The 22947-nt window shown below is 41.4% G+C and overlaps 1 protein-coding gene across 2 annotated transcripts in view; it reads right to left on the bottom strand.

Annotated features, from left to right (window-relative positions):
- PDSS1 (decaprenyl diphosphate synthase subunit 1) overlaps positions 1 to 22947 on the bottom strand; it is a 39775-nt gene that overhangs the window by 2380 nt on the left and 14448 nt on the right. Inside the window, exons 5-10 of one of the 2 annotated variants that reach the window (XM_084781989.1) lie at positions 21510 to 21651; positions 19571 to 19682; positions 19360 to 19469; positions 10786 to 10866; positions 10555 to 10668; positions 3850 to 3930 (exon numbers count right to left, since the gene is read on the bottom strand). In XM_084781989.1, coding sequence (XP_084638115.1) covers positions 3850 to 3930; positions 10555 to 10668; positions 10786 to 10866; positions 19360 to 19469; positions 19571 to 19682; positions 21510 to 21651 — 640 coding nt within the window. Of the gene's footprint in view, positions 1 to 3849; positions 3931 to 10554; positions 10669 to 10785; positions 10867 to 19359; positions 19470 to 19570; positions 19683 to 21509; positions 21735 to 22947 lie in introns of both variants that reach the window. The other variant, XM_084781990.1, reaches the window with a different exon arrangement.

Raw genomic sequence — 22947 nt, 5'->3', positions numbered from 1 at the left:
CTCTTGTGGTAGCTAAAATGGAATCTCAGTTCCAATGTGCATTTCCTTAATAGTTTAGACTGTTGAGCATGTTTTCAAATAGGTACTGAGCATTTGCTTTTCTTTTGAAAACCACTGGCTTACCAGCCTCTTAGTAGATGATTAAATTTTTTCAGTTCTTGTATATATTTTGGGTCTTAAACATATAGTCTATAGTTGGCAGGGTTTTTCCCCCTCTTGTGCATGCCATCAATCAAGCAAATACTATATATATATATATATATCCCATTTATCAGTTCTTGGGATTTACTGTTCTCCATGAGTCAAGTAATGGGCTGGAGATGAGATAGACGTTTTCCTGGTGGACCACTTAATGTGTGCAGAGCTGTTTAGTACTTGGCACCAGGGAGCTTTAAAACGGTCTTGTTCTAAGAATTCTGCATCTTTGTAAATTCTCCTACTTAGAGTTTTTTGTCTTTATATCCACATCGTCTTCTGCTTAGTAAGTATTATCCCACTCTTTAGTAACCCTGAGGTGTCTACACATACTTAAGGAAGGGAATTTAGAAGCCCCAGTTGAGTGTAAAAGGATCTAGAATTCCAAGGCCTTTTTGTTGGTGGAATTTTCTAAGTGCATGTCTCACCATGACAAACTGGATGGCTTCTGAAAGGAACAAGGTGTAATATTTATAAGAACTACAATTAATTTCCCTCTTCAGTCTCACTCATCACCTGAGACTTTGATTAGCTTTCTAGAAACATGTTTTTGACATAACCTGAGCATGTACATCTTTGCTATCATTATGTATCAGTTGCTCTAAAAATTCATATTATAATAAGGTATAAACAACTGAAAGATGGCTTAAAGTATAAATTGTACAGGAATAGTCGGAGTATTTAAATTCCCATGCATCTTTGACAGCTGAGGAGAGCTCTTGCAGCCCTCTGGGACACTGAAGGACGGCTGCATTAGAGCCCCTCTGATGAACACTGGATTTCAGTTTTAACAGCACTGCCAAGCACTCACTATAACACCGGGACAATAATTACTTAGAATTCTTTCATGTGTTATACAGTGTTCTACACTAAATATCTCATACCATACTTGTATACTTGTTTGCTTACTCCATTCCATGCCTTTAACCTGTGGCTTCCAGAAAACTATACATTTGGAAACCCATCATTTTTTTTCCTTCCCCCATTTATGTGTGTGTTTAGTGTGTGGATATGGGCATGCACATGCAGGGCCCATGTGAATATAACTTAAAGGAGTTGATTTTCTCTTTCCACCATATTAGTCTCTGGAATCAAACTCAAGTTAAAAGACGCAGCAAGTTCTTTTACCCACTGGCACTGGAAATAACTTTTTAAAAAAAGCCTTGGTCTGGAGAGAAGGCTCAGAGGTTAAGAGCAATGGTTGCTCTTCCAAAGGTCCTGAGTTTAGTTCCCAACAGCCACATGCTGGCTCACAACCATCTCTGCTGAGATCTGGTGCCTCCTCCTGGTGTGCAGGCATACATACAGGTGAAGCACTGTATATATAATAAATTAAAATCAACAAATAAAGCCTTTGGCATCTGAGAAAAAGTTAAGATATACAGCAACATGTTTAAAACAACACTCAAGCCCAAGTGGATCAAAGACCAACATAAAACCAGATACACTCAATCTGTTAGAAGAAAAAGTGGGGGAGAGCCTTGAACTCAGTGGCATAGGAGACAATTTCCTGAACAAGACACCAACAGCTCAGGCTCTAAGATCAATAACTAATAAATGGGACCTCATGAAATTGACAAGCATCTGTAAAGCAAAGGACACTGTCAATAGAACAAAACAACAGCCTACAGACTGGGTAAAGATCTTCATCAACCCTATATCTGACAGAGGACTAATATCCATTATATACAGAACTCAAGAAATTAAACACCACCAAACCAAATAGCCCAATTAAAAATTGAGGCATTGAGGTCAACAGAAAATTCTCAACAGCAATCTCTAATGGCCAAGAAGCACTTGAGGAAATCTTAACATCCCTAGTTATCAGGGAAATGCAAATCAAAATGAGTCTGAGATTCTGTCATACCTATCAGAATGGCTAAAATAAAAAGTTCATGTGACATCACATGCTTGCTGGTGAGGATGTGGGGAAAGGGAACATACATTAATTGCTGGTGGGAGTGCAAGCTTACACAACTACTTTGGAAATCAATCTGGCACTTTCTCAGAAAAGACCCAGCTATACCACTCCAAAAGATGCTCCACCATACAACAAGGACATTTGCTCAACTATGTTCATAGCTTTATTCATAATAGCCAGAATCCAGAAACAACCTAGATGTCCCTCAATGGAAGAATGGATTTAAAAAACTGGTATATTTACACAATGGAATACTACTCAGCTATTAAAAAAAACAAGGAAATCTTGAAATTTGCGGGCAAATGGATAGAACTAGAAATGATTATCCTGAGTGAGGTAACCCAGACCCAGAAAGACACGCATGGTAGATACTCACTTATAAGTGGATGCTAGCCCAACATAGATCTCTGAGAGACTACCCAGTGGGTGATCAGGGCAGATACTAGGACTGGAAGCTGGACTCTGGGTGGAGTGCTGAGAGTTGTAGGGAAGAGTCGGGGGATGAAAGGCCCAGGAGGGTTGTCAGGAGCTCCACAAGGATACTATCAAGGCTTGTAGATCTGGACCCGAGGCCTGCACAAACTGATGCACCAAGGACAATGCATGCAGAGAACCAAGAGCCCCTGTTCAGATGTAGCTGATGTACAGCTGATTCTCCACATGGTGAGGGGGAAAGAGGACTGCAGTTCTGACATGCACTTTGGTGTCCACAATTTGGTCACTGCCCCATGGCAAGATGGCCTTCTGGGCACACATAGGAAGAGGATGCAGGCTATCCTGATGAGACCTAATAGGCTGTTGCCAGACAGTGGGGTAGGAGGGCCCCTATCAGAGGTCTTGGGAAGGGGAATAGGACAGAAGAGGGAGTGAGGGTGGGAATGGGAAGAAAAGATCTAGGGGATAACAATCAGGATGCAATGTGAATAAATTATAAACAAAAAATAAATAAAAAAAATAAGCTTCTAGGTCTTGAACAGGTTAAATTGGTTCTCCCTTTAAAAGAAACAACTCTCATGGATGTATAATTCAGTATGTTGTTTCAAGTTGGTTTTAGCCACCCACTTCTAGTAGAAGAGGCCATTCATGAGTAGGCTATAGTGCTCTTGAGCTACAGGAAGTGAGTTTGGACAGGACTGGGGTGGGCCCCCGACACAGTACAGTGATGGTATTCATGGCTATGGGACAGCTTATTTCTGCCTAAAGGTTTCACTTGGCCTGGCCTGCATAGGAGGATCGCAGAAGAACTTCAAGAGAAATATATATTAATTGGGCCTTCTTGGGCTCATGAGATGGCTGAGCAGGTAAAGGAGCTTGCTGTCAAGTCTGAACAAGTTCAGTCTCTAGAACCCAATCTCTAGAGAGCCAGCTCCTACAAGTACAGTGCATAGGCACCACAAATATAAAAGTAAACATTTTTTTTATGAGTTTTCCTACTTTTTGTGAAATCAAGTAAGGGGTCATGAACTTGCTCTGTATCTAAATCTTTGATTATTGTACCCGCTGTTGCCTTTGTATTTTTTAAATGGTCTTGCTTGAGAGGTAGGCAAGATGAATCAGCGAGTAAAGGTGCCTGCTTGCCACGCCTGATAAACTGAGTTGACACCTGGGACACACATAGCAGGAAAGAATCTGTTCTTCCTAGTTAGTTGTCCCCTGACCTTCACATAGGTGCTGGGCACATGGATGTATACAAACAAGATTAAGAAAAAACGTCCTTTAAAAAATAGTCTTACCTGTAATACATATTGTCGCGCTCTGTCCACGTCTCCTGGCAAGCTGAACCGTCTCATTATCATAGCATTCATTTCTGGGAACTAACCATAAAGAAGGGAGATCTGTTTATTGTTTCTGGAGGAATGAAGCATTGTAATACTTGCCTGTAACTATAGAAAATAAGAAAACCAAAATTATGAGTGCTGAAGAGGTGGCTCAGTAGGTAAGAACACTTGGTGCTCTTACAGAGTCTGTGTTGGGTTCACAGCACCCACACCAGGCAGATCAGTCTCCTGTAATTCCACTTACACAAGATCTGGTACTCTTCTGGTCTCCAAGGGCACTGCATGCCTATGATGCACACACAGACAAGCAGACACATATATATTTAAACAAAAAGGAATTAACTGTTCTGTCTGTAGTCCAGTATTGAGTAAAGTTCAGGAGAACAAAGTTCTGTACTTGAGCTTCTTGGTTTCTGATTCAGTAGGATGTGGTTTGAGAATACTTTTTAATGAATTTCCAGGTGATGCTGATATTGCTGGCCTTGAGCTACATTTTAAAAAACCACTGGTTTAGGAAGACATTAGGAATTAGACATTGTTGAGTGTACACTGAAATCATCTGCATGGGGTGGGGGGTGCATTAAGTGTCTAGATTTCACTCCCAACAAATTGGTGTCATGATCATCAAAAGTTGCCCAATATTTTAATGCACACCTTTGGATGAGAGGAGATAGGAATATCAATCAACCAGGTCAGTGTACTGAGTTATAAAAGCTCAGAGGGTTAGGGTACAGCTCAGCAGTGTGTTAGAGCTTTGGTTCGATCCCCAACACCACAAGAAACAAAAACTTAAGGACTTGGAGACTTCATAGGGAACAAAAATTCTTCCTTTTGCTTTTCTAGGTTCAACAGCTGGCCCAATAACTAATTCACTGCAGCACAAACTAATAGAAAAAAAGGTCTGGTGGCAAAAAGGTGGGGATGGGGAGCCAGCCAGGCTAAGAGCTGCATGTGTAAAGACTGGAGTTGGATCTTAGAACCCTCAACAGGAGAAAACGGACAGACTCCTGAAAACTCCACTCAGCCACCTGTCTCCCTGCCTGTGGTGCACGTACACACAACATAAATTTCTTAATGTCATTAATGAACATGTCTTTTATCCTCTCCATTTCTTAGCAGTTATTTAGGAGGACTGCCACCGTCACTAGGACAAAGTCAGGATAACACACACATCACTTCCAGACCCAAGCTCCATGTCCAGCAACCACCCCAGCTGAATGAGTTCCTTAGTCTCAGCCTTCTTTCTTTTCAGCTTGAACGTTACAATTCCTAGCAGTCTGTGGTCCCATGGAGTAAGAGTTGAGGTGCATCTGATCACAGACACCCATGCTGATAGCAGTGGCCAGTTTTCCTGGCACTATGCCAAAAGGATGAAATAAGTTGTCCTGTAATAGTAACCATGGACGCTGCAGAAGAAATAGGGCACACAGAGAAGCCCTAACCCAATGAGGAGTAGTGTTCTAGAAAAGAATGTTTAGGAACAAAGTTGTCAGTATGTAGAGGCAGCTAACATGTACAGAATTTAACGAACCAGCAACTGGTTAGTTCTTAAGTACTAAGTTGTGTTAGTTACTGGTCTTTTAAGGATAAAATCATATTAGGTTTTAACAGAAACAAATAAATCAGATAATTTTGGTGGTTAAAAAGTCAAGCCTTTAGGCATTTCTTTTAGTTTTTAAATATCTCTCTCCCACCTGTTTATTTCTAGGCAATATCTTAAAGCTGATGTGATGGTTGTCTTAGGCATCTTGTAAAAATTCCCTGTGTATGATAGATATCCTTTTTTTCAGTATGTGATAAATAAAATATGCCAGCTGTATAGTTTCTCTGATGCTTTCACTGTAAAAAAAAAAAAATCAAGAAAGCAAAATTCTAAAGAAAAATAAATTGCAGTGAGCATGACTACACTCCTTTAAAATAACAGCATGTCAATTTTAATATGTAAATATCCAACTTCGAAAAGCCTGTCCCTACTCGCCTCTGTATGTGAGAAAGAGCTGAGAAACAGGAAAATGGTTCTTGCCCCAGATTCAATGAGAAGACTTTTTTTTCCCCTTTTTTTTGCTTGCTCATGCTGTTTTACAAGTAGGAAAACAGCCTATGAGTGACTCAGACTCTAACCCTTAAGTCTTATGACATGACAATAAGGATGACAGGGTGATTAGTGCTCTGGGATGAGCTGTCCCCAAACCTGGATAGTGCTAAGGCACCAAACAGTCACCACCGTAGTATAAGCTGGGGCATCTGGTGCAGGGGAAGCTGACGACAATTGGAAATATGGCTATGGCCTGACATTTAGGTCTAGTGATCTATCAATAACAAGCAGATGAAAGGAAAGGTCTTAAAAAGCTTTTAAACTAATCTCACCAAAAAAGGAAAATGCTTTTTTTTTGAGTATTTTTGTATGTCCTTGAAAGATTTAATATGAAGATTTTAAAAAACTCATAATAAACAGAAAGCCAAATATTTTCTCACACTGTTTTTCAAACTGAAGGATATCACTGTCTTACTCACTTTCCCACATTTACACGTTTAAATAATATCTTGAGGGAAGGGAACCAGCAAGTCTAAGCAAGAAATAAGAGGACAAATATTTCTAATCAACTCGTTACCTTTTGGGGCACCACAAACAGCAAAAAATGACTATCAGACATTACTATAACAACACTGTAGAAAAATGTGCATTCAAGCTTTTACAAAAATTTGTATTTTGAGAACAGTGATAAAGCCTAAGACATCACAAGTTCAGGTAAATGTTACCAAGTTAACATACAAGGAAGTCTAAAGAAAAGGGGCAGAGACTTGTTTGCTTAGGATAAATGTATTTCCCATGTCTTGACCAGGAGCTTCTATGTATAATTTCATTACTGCAACTGCCTCTGGCTCTGACTCTGGTTTGTGCTTCTGAATAAGGTCTTTGTTGTTTTGCTTGTTTGTTGGTTTTGTTTTTTGGGGGGGGGGGGCAGAATCTCACGTAGCCCAGGATGACCTTGAACTATGTAGCTGTAATAACTCTGAATTCCTGGTCTTTCTGCCTCTACCCGCCAAGTACAGGAGGCCAGGGATTTGTGCATGCTAGGCAAGTACTCTACCAACTGAACTCAAGTTTTTGCTGTTGAAGAAAATATATACAGTTATTCAATAATATACTAATACTCTATCACCACTGAGACTTCTCCAGAAATCATGAAGCATTTATTTGTGTGCATGGTGTATATGTGCATTAAGAACCAAACCTTTGGGCCATCAACATGCTAGGCAAGTCCCCACCACTGAGCAACAGGTTCCTGATGAACTTCAAACCCCTGAACAGTGGCCATCAGGGTCCTTTCCAAAGACACCAAAAATAGGATACTTAGCTGGGTGTGGTGGTGCATGGCCTGTAATCCCAGCACTCGGGAGGCAGAGGCAGGTGGATCACTGTGAGTTGGAGGCCAGCCTGGTTTACAAAGTTAGTCAGGACAGCCAAGGCTACAGAGAAACCCTGCCTTGAAAAACGAAAACTTTTTGAAAACAACAACAAAAAAAGAATGAGTGAAACAATTCTCAGTCCAGCAAACTCTAATGTCCAGATCATTCCATATGCAGCATTAAAGAGGAAAAGGCATGCCAGGGTTTGGTGGACATGGCTGCTATCTTAGTACTTAGGAAACAGAGGCAGGAAGACTTCTAGCAGTTTGGGGAAGGCCTAGGATCTCATAGCAAGACCTTAAGTGGTACACAGATGGATTAGCTCAAAGGCCAATCTGTGGACAAGACACCTGCTCCTGGGAAAGGTTTCCAAACACTGCACCAGTACTCCAGCAAATGGCACATTAGTCACTAGTAGTAGTGGATACAGTGTGGGGAGTATCCTGGTCTGTGCGCAGACCTACTGGGTACTGTTATCCACACTGTTAGCTGCAGGAGAATTCAAGTGTAGTAAAATGAATGCCGGTCTTAGAAGACGGGGGAAAGATGTTCAATCGCCTTCTGTTCCATCTACCAGATGTTCCATTTTGGCCAGACATGAGCATCAGTTTCATTCACAGAACAGGCAGTTATCTACCACAAAGTGGAATTGTGAGATCGGGGGCAATACAAGAAAGAACCCTTTATAAACTAAAGTCAACAGTTTTATTAAAACAAGGTACTATATAATCCTGCATGACTTAAGTGCTGTCTGGTCAGAGGAACCGGGTGCCCCGTGACTCTGGGATTTCCTAGTAAAGCACACATAAAGCCATAGTTAGGGTAACCTGTTCCTTTTCTTTGCCCCTACTTCAAAAACACTTAGCCGACCAATCTGACAAACACAGTACCTCTGCAGTTTCCCATCTTACTGCGGCTAATCATAAGAGCTGTGTATTCAGTTTCTGTTCTCACTTTGTCCCATTTTATCTGAATAGTTCATGAGCTATCAGTCCTTTGTGTAGAGAACAGTAAATTGGTTTCTTTAGAAATAATGTAATGAGGGCTGGAGAGGTGCTCAGCCTGTAAAGGCTAGCCTCACAACCATAAATATAAGAAAAATGCAATGAAACACCCAAAAGAAGCCAGTTCATTCCATTTGTAACATGGAGCTCATGACAAGTATTTATAGTTGTTGCGACATCTAAAAGCAGAGGAACCCAAAACTTGTTATAGACTGATCAGGGAAAGGCTCAGGGCCTCGCTAACTGATAACTAGTCTTTACAGAGTTAGCTTGGGGCATGGCCCACACTGTCCTTTATACACGCATACTGACTTGTCACTGAGATGATGGGGTCTGTAATTGTATGACAATGCTGGCCAAGATTCACTTTCTATTATCAGATACACCTTCATTTTACACCCATGGCTCAGGAATACTGTGTGTGTGTGTATACACGTGCACATGTATACGCACATGTTTGTAGGTGGTTACAGCATAACAAAATATTCCTTACTAAAGCTTTAATGTAAAAAAGGCTTTCTTAAAATATTTTTTCTAAACTTAGCATATATAGTAATAATCTTCCTGAACTTCCTGAATATTGGTAGTGAGTTAATCAGTCCCTGTGTCTTAGAAGAAGGGACCAACCATTCATAGAATACATTTTACTTGTTTTTGATTCATTTTGTTTTGTTTTTTATGGAGCCCAGATGGCCCTTACAGTCATGATCCTCCTACATCAGCCTCTGGGTGTTGGGGTTACAGGCCTGTGTCACCGGATCTGAACTGCACACCTTTCACTTCGTACGTTGACCTCAAATGTTTCCGACAATGGAGCCTGGTGGTGAGGACACAGTGTCTACTAACATGCTCCATCAGCTCTGGTCACAGTATCCACCCAGCCGCCCATGCTTCAGCCTCCCTTAGGCTGAATCACCCACAGTGGCTCGGCTAGGTAGGCGGGGGTGGGGTGGGGGTGGGGAATCATCTCTTCCCTTTCTTGAATCAGAAAGAAATGTCATTGGTCTTAATAATGAAGTGGAGCTACTATGTGCTAGAGAAGTTTTATGGGTTTTTGTTTGGTTTGGTTTTGGTTTCGGTTTTTCGAGACAGGGTTTTTCTGTGTAAAAGCCCTGACTGTCCTGGACTCAGAGTAGACCAGGCTGGCCTCAAACTCACAGCAATCCGCCTGCCTCTGCCTCCCGACTACTGGAATTAAAGGCGTGCGCCATCATGCCTGGCTTGAAGTTTTATGTTTTTTTTTTTAATTTTATTTCTTTATTATGTATACAGTGCACATTATATCACATTATAGATGGTTGCGAGCCACCATGTGGTTGCTGGGAATTGAACTCAGGACCCCTAGAAGAGCAGTCAGTGCTCTTAACCACTGAGCCATCTCTCCAGCCCCAAAGTTTTATGTTTTAAAGAAAGAAGAGAAGCAACATTTATGAAAAGACTGATGTTTTAAAACTTTTAGATTCAGAAGATAGCTGGTGATAACTATCTTAATACACTGTTAAATAACTAATTAAATGCCACTCAGATGAGTATTTGTTTTAAGATACACATGCACAGCTAATGGCCCACTTATTCTAAGCAGCATTTGGCATAGCCAAAAGCATATGGCCAGAGTCCAGAGGATGCTGTGAAATGGCTGCTCTGACAGTCACTGCAGAATCTTTGTTACTTCATAAGCATCTCACCTATGTTACGGACATGAAAGCATCTTTCCTTACTTCCTTGACAGTCTCTCAATCTGGACAAGGAAGGAACTATATGGCTCTAGTGCATTCGATTGACTTCTTTATATTCTGAAGCAATGGCTGAGGATCCAAGGCTTTTCTCAGGGGGCAAACAATTCCATTAAACTAAGTTCTAGAACTTAATGACTTTCTCAGAGTTGGACACCCTTGGGCCTTCCTGAACCTTTAAGAAGCTTTGAGGCATACCGAATCCCAAAAGCTGTAATTGTGAACCTTACAACACCCAAAGCACATGAAATGCACACAGCACTCAATGCCTTACAAGATATTATATCAACTAGCCCTCACAGCTACTGAGGAGGTTACAATCTGTATTTCAGAGATAAGGCTCACAGAAGTGAAATTACCATCCTAACATCTGAGTTATGAAACCAGGATCAAATCTGTGATCCCTTATCTAAATGCCTCCAGCTGCTTTTATTTCACACGTTGCCAGCTGTGCCTGAAGATATTGGTTCCAGAGGATTCCCCAGCAGTCTTTCAAAGACAATAAGACCTACCTGCTGGCAAGCAAACAAGACAGGGCCGGTGGCTATGCCTAGCTTCAGGTCTGCAGATGTCGGCTTGCCCATCTGGTCAGAACATGAAGTGAAGTCCAACACATCATCTATGAGCTGGCGAAAGGAGAGATGAGTATACTCACTAGCTGTCCTCCTCACTGCTTTCAACACTACACTGAGGAGAATTCAGGCTGTGCCTGTGTCACCATTCCCAGAAACAAGCACACCCACCTGAAAAGCTATTCCAATGTTTTTCCCATATTGATAGGCAATCTCATGCACCACTGGGTCAGGACAACCCAGGACAGAGACCTGAAACAAAAAGAAGATTCTGGTAAGCTGTGGCATCTAGACGTAAGGCAGCAAAAGGCGATGGAAGAGCCATTCAAACATTCCCAAAAAGCACTGAGCCTATGTTACAAACAACTAAAGGATGCAGGCTCTGAAAGGAGACCCAACAAGAAAAAGTGGTGTCTTCTTTCTGTGCAGTTCTGCGACTGCAGTCTAGGGCCGCATGGGAGCTAGGTAAGCAGTCTACCATCCAGTTACAGCTGCAGCCCACTTTCTTACATTTATTTTAATACCTTCGAGTGTGCATGATGTGTATGTGTGTGTGTGTGTGTGTGTGTGTGTATGTGTGTGTGTGTGTGTGTGTGTGTATGTGTGTGTGTGTGTGTGTGTGTATGTGTGTGGGTGTGGGTGTATGGTGTGTGTGGGTGTGTGTGTGTGTATGTGTGTGTGTGGGTGTGTATGTGTGTGTGTGTGTGTGTGTGTGTGTATGTGTGGGTGTGTGGGTGTGTGTGGGTGTGTGTATGTGTGGGTGTGGGTGTGTGGGTGTGTGGGTGTGTGGGTGTGTGGTGTGTGGTGTGTGTGTGTGTGTGTGTGTGTGTGTGTGTGTATGTGTGTGTGTGTGTGTGTGTGGTGTGTGTGTGTGTGTGTGTATGTGTGGGTGTGTATGTGTGTGTGTGTGTGTGTGTGTGTGTGTATGTGTGTGTGTGTGGGTGTGTGGGTGTGTGGGTGTGTGGTGTGTGTGTGGTGTGTGTGTGTGGTGTGTGTGTGTGTGTGTGTGTGTGTAGGTGTGTGTGTGGGTGTGTGGGTGTGTGGGAACCACTCTGGCATCACTCTTCTCCACCTTTACACTAACTTCAGGGACTGGATACAGGTTGGCAGGCTGACACAGGAAGTGCTACCTTACTGTCACCATTTTCCTAAATTCTAGGGAATCTAGCCTTCCTCCTCCTGTTCTTTCAAACAAGATAAACAGTCTTCGGACAAAAAGTCACAGGACTAAATTCTGACAATAAGCTAAACAAGCCTTTCTGGTATGCAAAGCAGATCCCGTTCTGTGAAACACTGGCTTCTAGCCCTAGGGCAGCGGCTGCTTTAGTGGCCTCAGAGGAGTCGCCCTCATTTCAGGGGTGCAATCTCATCCAACGCATAACATTGCCAAGCACCTCCTCATGTGCGGGTCAGTTATAGTGACCACACTTTTTCTGAATGCAGCTGTTTCTTGCTATGTTTGTTAATGGCCTCAGGTCTCAGTCTGCTCTGGCTACTGTGCTTGCATGATGAGAAAGGTCTTCCTTGGACCTACAGTTTCCATCCCTCTCATCAGAAGTAACTTAACTGCACTGCTTGTTTGCACACCCACCTATGGAAAAGGAGACAAGCAGGATTTACAAAGTCTGGTAGAACTCAAAACCTCAAACACAAGCCGGCTAGTGCAGCGCATGCTAATCCACACTAACCCACCGCAGCCACTTCCTGCTGCACTGCTGAGCATGCTAAGCAGGCCCAGCCACATTTTCAGAAATCAAAGACTAGGAAAGAACAAGAGGGGAACTGGGGAGACATTCTGCTCAAAAGGAAAGAAAAATCTCTGTAGTGAGGAAGCCAGATGAAATAGGTCACTGGTGATAAATAAGCACCCGCCTTCTCCTTTGGTTCCCTAGTGGAGACCCTGTTCCTCCTGGACATCAGCATGGGAAGGCGGGACAGGCTCTCCAGAAGCCTGTGGGGCTGGGGGCGTGTCTTTAGGAACTCTCCAGAAGCCTGTGGGGCTGGAGGCGTGTCTTTAGAAACTCTCAATGACCTGACCCTTCTGTGCTTCAGTTTCCTCACCTGTAAAGTGTAGGAATTAAACTCTTACCTCATTAGAATGTAGACATTTGCCATTAATGACTCTCCTTTAGTGCTGTGGCTATAGCTCCACAGCACAACATTTACTTAGCATATTGGTTTAACAGGCAGAATAAAAAAGAAAGAAGGAGGGCGGGGGAAATTGATCCTCCTGTGTAACTGGATATGGATGTGCATGCCTGTAATCCAGGTATTCAAGAGGCAAGGCAGGAGGACTAGGCTAAGCAGTTGAGTCGGAACTGTGCTCACTACATGGAGGAACAGCATGCAGGCAGGATCTGCTAGCAGTCACATCGCTCAGCTGTAGTGCTTATTGTTGTTTTCCTTTAGTGGTGGCTTTGTGCATGCTAAGAAGTGCTCTAGCACTCTGCCCCACTCCAGCCTGGGACTGCTTTCTAATGTAATTAAAAAAGTCCGCAGCTGTAATGCTGACAAAGCAGGATTAAACTGCACACACCAAAAAGGCCTCTTATTTGAGTGTGTAGTAAAGCTCTTAACTACTTCCAAAAGGAAAGACCTATGATCTGTGGCCTCCGACAAAGGCTCTTCTTTACAAGTACTCTGTGAGGTCACATGGAGGTCACTTTAGAAAAGAAGTCAAGATATTCGTCAAGTTGGGTCAGAGTGAGAGAAAGGCAAGGTTTAGGCAGCTGGATATACGAAGCTCAGAACAAAATCATTTCCCCCCAAGCAGAAATAACTAATAATGAAGCAATCTCCAGTCATGAGATTAACGCTATTATCAACATAAAGACAGATACCCAGAAACAAAAACTTTCTTCCAAAAATAGAAAACAAATATAAATAGAAAATATCTTATATTTTTAAAGGCAATGAATTTATATTCATATTTGTGGTACATATGACTAGTGCTAACAAATCCTGGGCATTCTCCATGTACTAACCCAAGATTTCTTACATGTATTTCGTTTCTGAGCTCTGAAGAACAGGTGCTTGAATATTCTATGTGTCATATAGCTAAGACATGCATAAGTCAGAATCTGAAACCGAATGTCTGACTCTATAACTGTTCTCTTAATCAGTCAGCAGTGCTGCTTCTAATGATACACAACTGAAGATAAAGGGGGTCAGAAAAGATGCCCAAGCAGCAGCTAGCTGAGCTCTGCCTGCACCACCCTTCCTGACTCAGCCACTTCAACCTCTCCCTTTCACGCTGAAGAGTCAAATGTTCTGCTCAGCTTTAAGACAACTCTAAAGAATCCTGACTCAGTTAACTAAGTTCAGGGACAGAAAACAACAGTCATAAGTATAAAACCAGATCCAATGAGGCACAAAATGGCAAGAAGGCAAGTTGTGTGAAACTGCTTGTACTCAGCACCAAAAGAGACGCCTCACATCTTCCTGGAAGTGAGTGGAGTATGAAAAATGACCAAGCCAAAGAAAGAGGAGTTTGACCAACTGTTTTGCCTGAAGCAAATGCCATAGTCAGGCTGGGCTGGGCTCTCGTGCTTCTTTGAGGGCCTAAGAGCACACTGCCATGGATCTCACAAAGACTGACTGCACTGCAGGGACAAAGTTTGACCTGGATCTCTTTCATCTTTGGAATGTATACTCGCACCACCATAAGATTAGAGATACTTTCTGATGGGCAAATTGTGTGTATTGTGGTCTTATTTGTTTAAAATAGTATACAGAACGCATGATGGCATACATCCTTCATGCAGCACTTGCGAGACAGAGACAGGAATACTTTTATGGATTCGTGGTTAGCCTTGTCTAACAGAGATTTCCAAATTAGCCAGGACCATATAGTGAAACCCTGTCTCAAACCAAAACCAACCAAAGAAAGAAAGAAAGAAGAAAGAAAGAGGGTTAGAGGGGCCAGGAGAAGATTGGTCAGCAGTTGAGATCACTGGCTCTCACATACCCACTCACAACCACCTATAACTCAAGTCCCAGGGTACCTGACACTTTGTTCTGACCTCAGTGGGCCCTGCATGCACATGGTGCACAGACACACATGTACATAGACAAAACACCCATACATATTAAAATTTTTTTAAAAATTATAGAATCTGTAGAGAATTTGAGTCTGTGCTATTATAGATAAAGATACTAAACAAGTAGCGAGAAAATATAAGCAACATAGTATCACAGAAGTCTGGATGTGATTTTGTACAGCAGTAATCTCAGTACTCCAGAGGCTGAAGCAGGAAGAGCATGGGTTGCAAGTCAGCTTGTAATACAGGGCAATATTTTGTCTCACAAAATACAGCAAGCCTCCTGCAAATATGCAGTATAAATGAGTCAGAGACACAGAGAATTCAAGGGAGGGGGTCAGCTCTTAATCATAAATACTCTTGCCCCCACAGCCTGGCAACCTGGGTTCAATCCCCAGAAGCCACATAAAGGTGAGAGGAAAGAACAAACGCCACAAAGCTGTTGAGCTCCACACAAGTGCTGTGGAAGTAACCTCCCCAAATAATAATAATTAAAACAAAACTCCAAATAGCCATCAATGATCTGAATGATACTCAGATTGACTCAATAAGCGAGAGATTAAAGCAAACTGGATTGTCAAAAACTGAAAACTCCAGTGTAAATTTCAGTTAGTAAAACCCCAGGGAAAGAGGAAGAAAGTCATAAACTGCTGACAGTAATGCAAGGAGATCTGCTGGTGCTTAACAAAACTATACGTACAGTTGCCTTTAACTTTAAACTATGTAGGCGTCACAACACACACAGTCATGACGGTGTGGCTTACAACTGTTACATACTGCAACCCTCAATGCCTGTACACAGGGAGATTGAGTAACTAATGTTATAACCACACAATAGATACTGTATAGCTGTGTTGTTTAACTTATTTGGTTGTTTTTCTTTTGGGACAGTGTTTCACTATGTAGTCCTTGCTGGCCTGAAACTTGTTATGTTGTCCAAGTGTGTCTCAGACTTAGAGCTCTACCTTCCTGTTTCCTGAGTGCTGGGATAAAGAAGAAAAGGTGTGTACCATCTGTAGAGCTGCTTCTAAAATGATGATGACTCTATAACCAACATGAAATCATGTACAATATAGTGTAGGTAGGCAAGCAGAACAAACGCTATGTAGTCTACTAGTTCATTACCAGTTACAGAGTAGGAAATAATATGCACATATCTTACTTATGCAAAATGAAACAGGAAGGAAGAACCAAAAGCACCAAGACCGATATGTTGGGTGAAGAAGGTAGGAGAATAACAACAACATACAAGAAAGAAAAGCCGTGTTTTGTTGTGTTGATGCCTCATTCCAACCAGATTTCGTGGGGAACACATCTGGTCCTAACTGGTAAGGTATACAGAGTGCATTTGGCATGACTATGTATACAAATAAACTGTAAGGCACATTCTGAAAAGAACATTGATTCTATTTTGGCATCACTCAAAGCCTCAAGGCAGCTTCTCTGGCCAGCCCTCTTTCTGGATTTCAATATTCTTTTGGCTAAAAGCATATAAGTGGATAAAAAGAGGTAGAGAGGTATGATGAGGGAAAATGGTGTCTTAGTGGACTGGATAAAATTCTGATAAGCTTCCTTTAAAAATCTCACGCCATTATGGAATCTCAGTTCTGTAATAATCATCACCTCCGAAGTCTTACTTCTCCTTTGGCATGTCTTATTTCCTTTGCACGAATGTCACTGCTCATATGTCTGCCTCTTAAAAACCAAGGGCATATAAAGGCAGCCATTTTAAATACCTAACACCTCTGGAATATTTCTAAACATGGGCACTTAAATATAGAATTGTATTCAGAGTGCTCGCACTATGAATTTGCTGTTTAGAATAGGCAGCTCTGGGACACTGCAAGCACACCTCCTGGTGGTCAGCAAAGAACACTTCTTTCTCTCATTTTCTTTTATTTTTCTCTGCCTTTTTCCTTTAAAATGTTTTGGGAGGGTAATGCTAAGGATTGAGCCTACAAACTGATGCATGGAAGGCATATGCGCGGCCACCAAGCTTTATTCTCAGTCCTAGACTATTTCATTTTTAACAGAGTTGAGCCACATTAAAATACACATCTACTGTTACTTGCTTACTTTATTTTATATTACTTATTATTCATTTACTTATGTGTGTATATGTACACCATGTGGGGCCTAGGATTGAACTCAGATCATCAGGCGGTGGCAAGCACCTCACCTGCTATGGCGTCTCATGGGCCCTATTTACTTGCTAAGCTCCTCATTTCCACACACATTATCTTTGGCTTTTAAGGCAGAGGGTAGTGATGCTTTTCCCTGGTGACACAGGCCCTAGGATTACACCACTGTGTAATTAGTTCCTGGTTCCAGGCAGAGCTGCTCCTGGGAACCCAGAGAATACTGTTGTAAAACTAAGCCTCTCGGCCTGCTGCTGGTGCTTCTAAACTGCAGCAGCAACCTGTGAAGCTATCAACGAACGCCTCTTAGCACACGGGTAGTTTCTGAAGATAGATTGCTCCCTTTTTATAAAGACAATTGTTTGCTATGAGTTTTGATATGAGCTAAAGCTGGACTACAAAAGGATTTCTGGTGGTTAGATAAAAGTCTAGCATCCCTCAGAAACTTGTGAAACAGGCTGTCTTTCCTCAGAAGGAGTCATTTCCCTTGATCTGGCAGAAGGGACATATGGCTCCGCTGACATGTACCCAAGGCTGTATATCAAAGTCCATGCTGGTCTCCTGGCAACTATAGTGCCTAATCACAAGTACCTGTTATATATTTCAAAGTCCATACTACTACTTTTTCTCTCTATTCTGAACTCTTACAAATGCCTCTGATCCCCCCTCCTCCCCTGCAGACAGGATTTCTCTGTGTAGCCTTGGCTGTCCTGGACTTGCTTTGTAGACCAGGCTGGCCTCACAGAAATCCACCTGCCTCTGCCTCCCTGAGCGCTGCCTATGATATTTTCTCTCTCTCTTATTCAAAATATAACCTTCCCTCTAGTAATAGAGCAGCAGCTTTAGAAGCTTCTTTCCTGCACCTCCTACCACATACTGGGTAGCCTTGGACTCATGGCAATCCTCTAGCCCCAGTCTTAGACAACAGGAGCATGTTTCTACATCTGTCTAGGAAGAGAGATCTTCCAGAAGAGGATGTCAGATTTCCTAGCTACAGGTGGCTGTGAGCTGCCTGATTTGAGTGCTGGGAACTAAACTGGGGTCCTCTTAAAGAGCAGCAAACAGTTTAACTGCTGAACCCTCTCTCCAGAGCCCAGGAGGTTAGACCTTGCTGCACAAAGGTTAATAATAAAGCATCAGTATAAGAGCTTTATGATATCCATTTACAAGCGGTCTATCATAGCATTTCATGTCTTCTTAAAAACACTACACTGGTAATTTCTTGGAAATGTAAATGCAGCAGCTCTCTCAGGAAGACAAATGACAGCGGCCAGCCTGTCCTATATAACATCTTTTGCTTTCAATTCAATCTTATTATGATGAAAGTATTGTCCTCATTCCCTCACCCCCACCCCCACCCCCGGCTCCAAGGATCTATTTCTTGAAACATGGCAATGGAGGCATCATCATCAAGGGCTAGGAAAAGGCTCCCTTCTACTATAATTTTCTCAGGGTGCTCTAAGACAAGAATTTGCATCTGACCTTACATGTCTTCCTTTCTTGTTGCCCTGATTGTACAGGACTATTACACGGGGCCATTGATTGCCCAGGTTTCTTCTCTAAGCCTGCTAGTCTGAGACATGATCAGATAAACAAAGCTCTGTTGTTTTTGAGACAAGATGTCATTTATAGCCCAGGGTGGCCTAAAACTTACTATGTACCTCTGGTTGTCCTTGAGCATACAATCTTTCTGTTTCTGCCTCCAAGGGCTAGGAGTACAGGCATGTGGCACCAAACATGGCTTCTCCCAGGAATAGTTTTATGTTATGTGTGAACTAACAATGACTATTATCACACATTTTAATACACAGATTAAATACAGAGATTTAACTATTTGGATAAAGCTGAGAGGCAGAAAGAATAGCAGAGAGGAGGTGAAGAGGACCAGGGAGACTGAGAAGAGTGTTATTAGTCAATTTATATGCTGAAAATTATGGCTGTTGTATAGAAGACATAATAAAATTGGTTAGATCTACTATTTATGAATATTTATTTATTTATATAGAATACTAGTACAATCTAATAGTGAAAACATTTTCCTCCTAGGCAAATATTTATGTGATAATGCAGTATTTCATAATTTTTTGAAGGTAAAATGTCAAAATAATGTGTGACAACAACTGTGACAAAGAGTTGCTGGGAATGTTACTTAGTTTTGGTTGGGAAATGTATTGATTTGATTTTTTATTGTGAATATGTTGACATGCCTGAATAGGGACACTCATGGGCCGTAGCATGGGTGTGGAGGTCAGAGCTCAGCTCCTGGGATGGCTTCTCTCCTCGCTGAGCTCTAGGGATCTAACATGAAGCTTGTGTGGCAAGTGCTTCCCTGCTGAGCTGTCTTGACAGCCTAGAGTAGGAAACAGTTTGACTGATTCTTAGGGGAGGAAAGATGAAAGAAAAGTGAAAACACAGCAGAAACTGTCTGGGATACAATATTTTCTCTTTGACTTCTGGGATTTTAGGATGCTATTTTAAGATTCTCTAATTAAATGTTTCTAGGAGAATTAGCCATAAGAAATAAGTGTGGGCTTTTGTCAACTTGAAGAAAGACAGAACGTACATACTGCTTTACAACTGTTGGCTATCAGACTGGCCGTCTTCTTGAAGGTCTTTTCAAGGTAGTGGGCAAACCTTTCATTCTCATTTTCTTTCGACCCTAGCTGAAGAAATTCACCTATCAAAAAGGAGAAGGGTTATTTGAGATATGGTTTTATTGCCTAGCTAAATACCAAGATTGGTATTCTAAATAAAAAAGAAAAGTCAGAATCAGCTTACCACGCACCAAATCTTCAATAACTTGAGTTAAAATAGAAATAACAGCTGTGTTTCCAATCCGTGCCAGAGCTATAGATGCTGCAGAAAGAATTAAATCTCCAGCAAGAACAGCCTGGGAAAAGGAGAAAAAAACCACTGCAGATAACAAGCTCACAGCTATCTCAGTAGATAAGCACCCGCCTAGCATGCACAAAGCATAGGTTCGATCCTCAGGATATTAATGTGCCCAGAACAAATGATCAGTTATAAACTTCAGAGTCAAATTGTGTGGTACACTATCTACACATGCACATTAAAGCTCTGCACCAGGCCTACTCTGTTAAACACAACTGCTAGAGTTCACATACATCTTCACTCATAGAATTTTATTTATTCATGTTTTTAAAAGCTAAGCTGTTGCAGGGTGGTGGTGGTGCATGCTTTGAATCCCAGCACTCAGGAAGTGGAGGCAGGCAGATCTCTGTGAGTTCAGGTTAGTGTCGTCTGTAGAGCAAGTTCTAGGACAGCCAGGACTACACAGAGAAACCTTGTCTTGAAAAACAAAAATCAAAACAAAAACAAAAAAAGAAAAGAAAAGAAAAAAAGAAAGAAAGAAAGGAAGGAAGGAAGAAAAGAGAGAAAAAAAACAATCAAGCAAGCTAGGCTGTCTTCCAGTTTGCTATGTAAGCAAAGCAGACTTTGAGCTCCTGATTGTTCTGCCTCCACCTCCTGAGTGCTGGGATTATGGAATAATCACCACACACCCACTTATGAGATGCCAGTGGCTGAACCCAGGGCTTTTTATATGCTAAGCCTCTGCTCTAACAACAGAGCCACATCTTTACCCAAGGTAACAGAATTTTCAAAAAATCATTTTAGCATTTATCTGTTCTCTAATATCTAGAATAGTGTTATTTAGTAGACATTTATTAATTACTCATCGTTTTATAAAATTCATTCCAATTAAAGCAATCAAACAGGAGGGAACCAGATCCTGTAAGCTATGTGAAGAGCAATGTAAGAGAGGGTAAGTTCTCTGCATGCACTCTGCTTTGTTCTCAACTATGTAAGACTGCCAATGGAGGCACATGTGTGGGTGACTCTCACAGAATGCCCACACATCCTTTTTCATTTGTTCAGCTTCATTCTTCAACCCATCATTTATAAATCCTCAATCTAAAGTCTCTTTTTGCATATTCTCTTCAGGCAATGCTAATAAAATAGGAAATATATTTAAAAATAAATATACAGAGGCTAGAGAAATGGCTCAGTAGTTAAGAGCACTGGATGATCTTCCAAAGAACCTAGGTTTGATTCTCAGCACCCACATGGTAGTTTCTAATTACCCATAAAACTACTATGAGGGGATCCAATGCCCTCTTCTGGCCTCCTTGTACAGCACCCATGAAAGTGGTATGCACGTATCCATATGGGTAAAGTACCCATATCCATAAAATAATAAAAACCTACATACACACACACACATATATACACATATATATATCAAATATAAAAATTTCATATGCCTATATACCAAATCTTATTAGGATCCCTTTCTAAAGTTAAGTTTTGATAATAGAACACTATTTCTGAGATTTTTCTTGTTTTGTGGTTTTATTTGCTTTGACACTCTTGGACATGCAGCAAATTAACAAATACTTATGGATTTAACTGAATGTAGGTAATCTTAGTCCAACAGGAAAATGTAGATTCATCAGGAAATACCAATGAAAATGTCTTCTTTCCCTATAACTACAAGAAACTCTACTTGAAACAGTGACTAGGAGAAACACCAAGTTTGGTTTTGCTCTCAAGATCTTTCTTTAGCGAGGACACAAACAATTTTTTGAAATTTCAGAGACCACATTCAAAAAGTGTATTTTGTAAATCTGAAAGCAAATGCAATCCCATGTGATTTGGTAAGAAAGAGTTGCCAAACCAACAACAACAAAAAGCATACCTTTTTTTCACCCCAGATTTTATTAACTGTATTTTTTCCTCTTCGAGAACTTGCATCGTCAATGACATCATCGTGGACCAGACTAGCAGTGTGGATCATTTCTGCAATTAAGGCTATGGAGCGCTGGCTGGCTTGCATATCTCTAATTAACAGAAAGCAATGCTTTTTAACAGACGCCGCCTAGAACCTTCTCAGCAATCATCTTGTGAAAACTGGATATCGGATCTAGGATAAAGAATTTTATTTCTCTAAGAGAAACTGTATAAAAATATTACCTGTCCTATAGAACCGTTTCTATTGTTTGGAGAATGCCTAGAGACCCAGCTATGACACTAGAAAGTAAAGTTTCCACTTAAAAATGGTAAACATGTTGGAAGTCTGGCCACTGGGTGGAAGAAATCATCTTTCTGGTCTTGGTGAGATATCCAAGTTTATAATTAGTTTACAGTTTCAGGCTGGGACCAGAGAATGGCCCAGGAGCTACACAAAGCACTGCCACTAATCATGACAAGCAGAGCTCATCCATGGACCCGCCAGACAGAGAGGAGAGCCGACAAGCAATGGGCATCCACCTGCACACCTTAGGATGCACGTGCCCACACTTAACACCCAAGTAAAAGTATTTTACAAAAAGTGATTTGTACATGATGAAGATGCTTTTAAAAAATTTATTTACAGCGTTTTGCTTTATGTATGCCTGGTACTACATGTGTGCCTGTCCAAGGCCAGAAGAGGGTGTCAGATCCCCTGAAACTAATGTTATTTATAGTTTTAAGCTTCCACGTTACTGCTGGGAATTGAATTCAGGTCTTCTACAAGAAAAACAAATTCTCTTAAGAGCCAAGCTATATCTTCTGCTCTAATATGAAATGTCTTAAAGAATCAAATGTTAAGGACTGTACACATACACTGCACACACACACTCACACACCAAAATATATCTCAAAAGAACCAAATGCCACTACATGTAAAGCTTTTAAAACTATCTTAAATGAATATGGTATGACCAATAACTTCCTTTTAAGTTGTCAGGACTCTAACTTCACTTCTCTTCACAAATTACAGGCTAAGAATTCTCAAGATAATACAGCGATGTTAATTTAAAAAGGAAATGCCCCAACTTCGTGTTTTCAGACCGGAGACTACTCCCAGGTTAAGCAATCATCTCCTCTCAGTCGCAAGACTCTAGGACTATAGGTGCACACCACTGGCTTTGGCTTATTTTGAATTATAGTCATTACTATATCACTATGTACAGGAATTGTAAAACATGTTTCAAAAACTCAAACTGGAGAAATAATCCACAGGTCCCTCCCTGTGCCACCCTGAGCATGGCACACATGGCTCTGGCAGCCCTTGTCCTTCTCTCCCATTCCCTGTGTCTTGGTAAAATCCGTTAGATTACATTCCTGACGCTAACCTCCTAAGTCTATTCTGT

This window comes from Acomys minous (genome assembly GCF_964271855.1).
Source record: "Acomys minous genome assembly, chromosome: 5".
Taxonomy (NCBI): domain Eukaryota; kingdom Metazoa; phylum Chordata; class Mammalia; order Rodentia; family Muridae; genus Acomys; species Acomys minous.
This window is presented reverse-complemented; position numbering and strand designations above follow the sequence as displayed.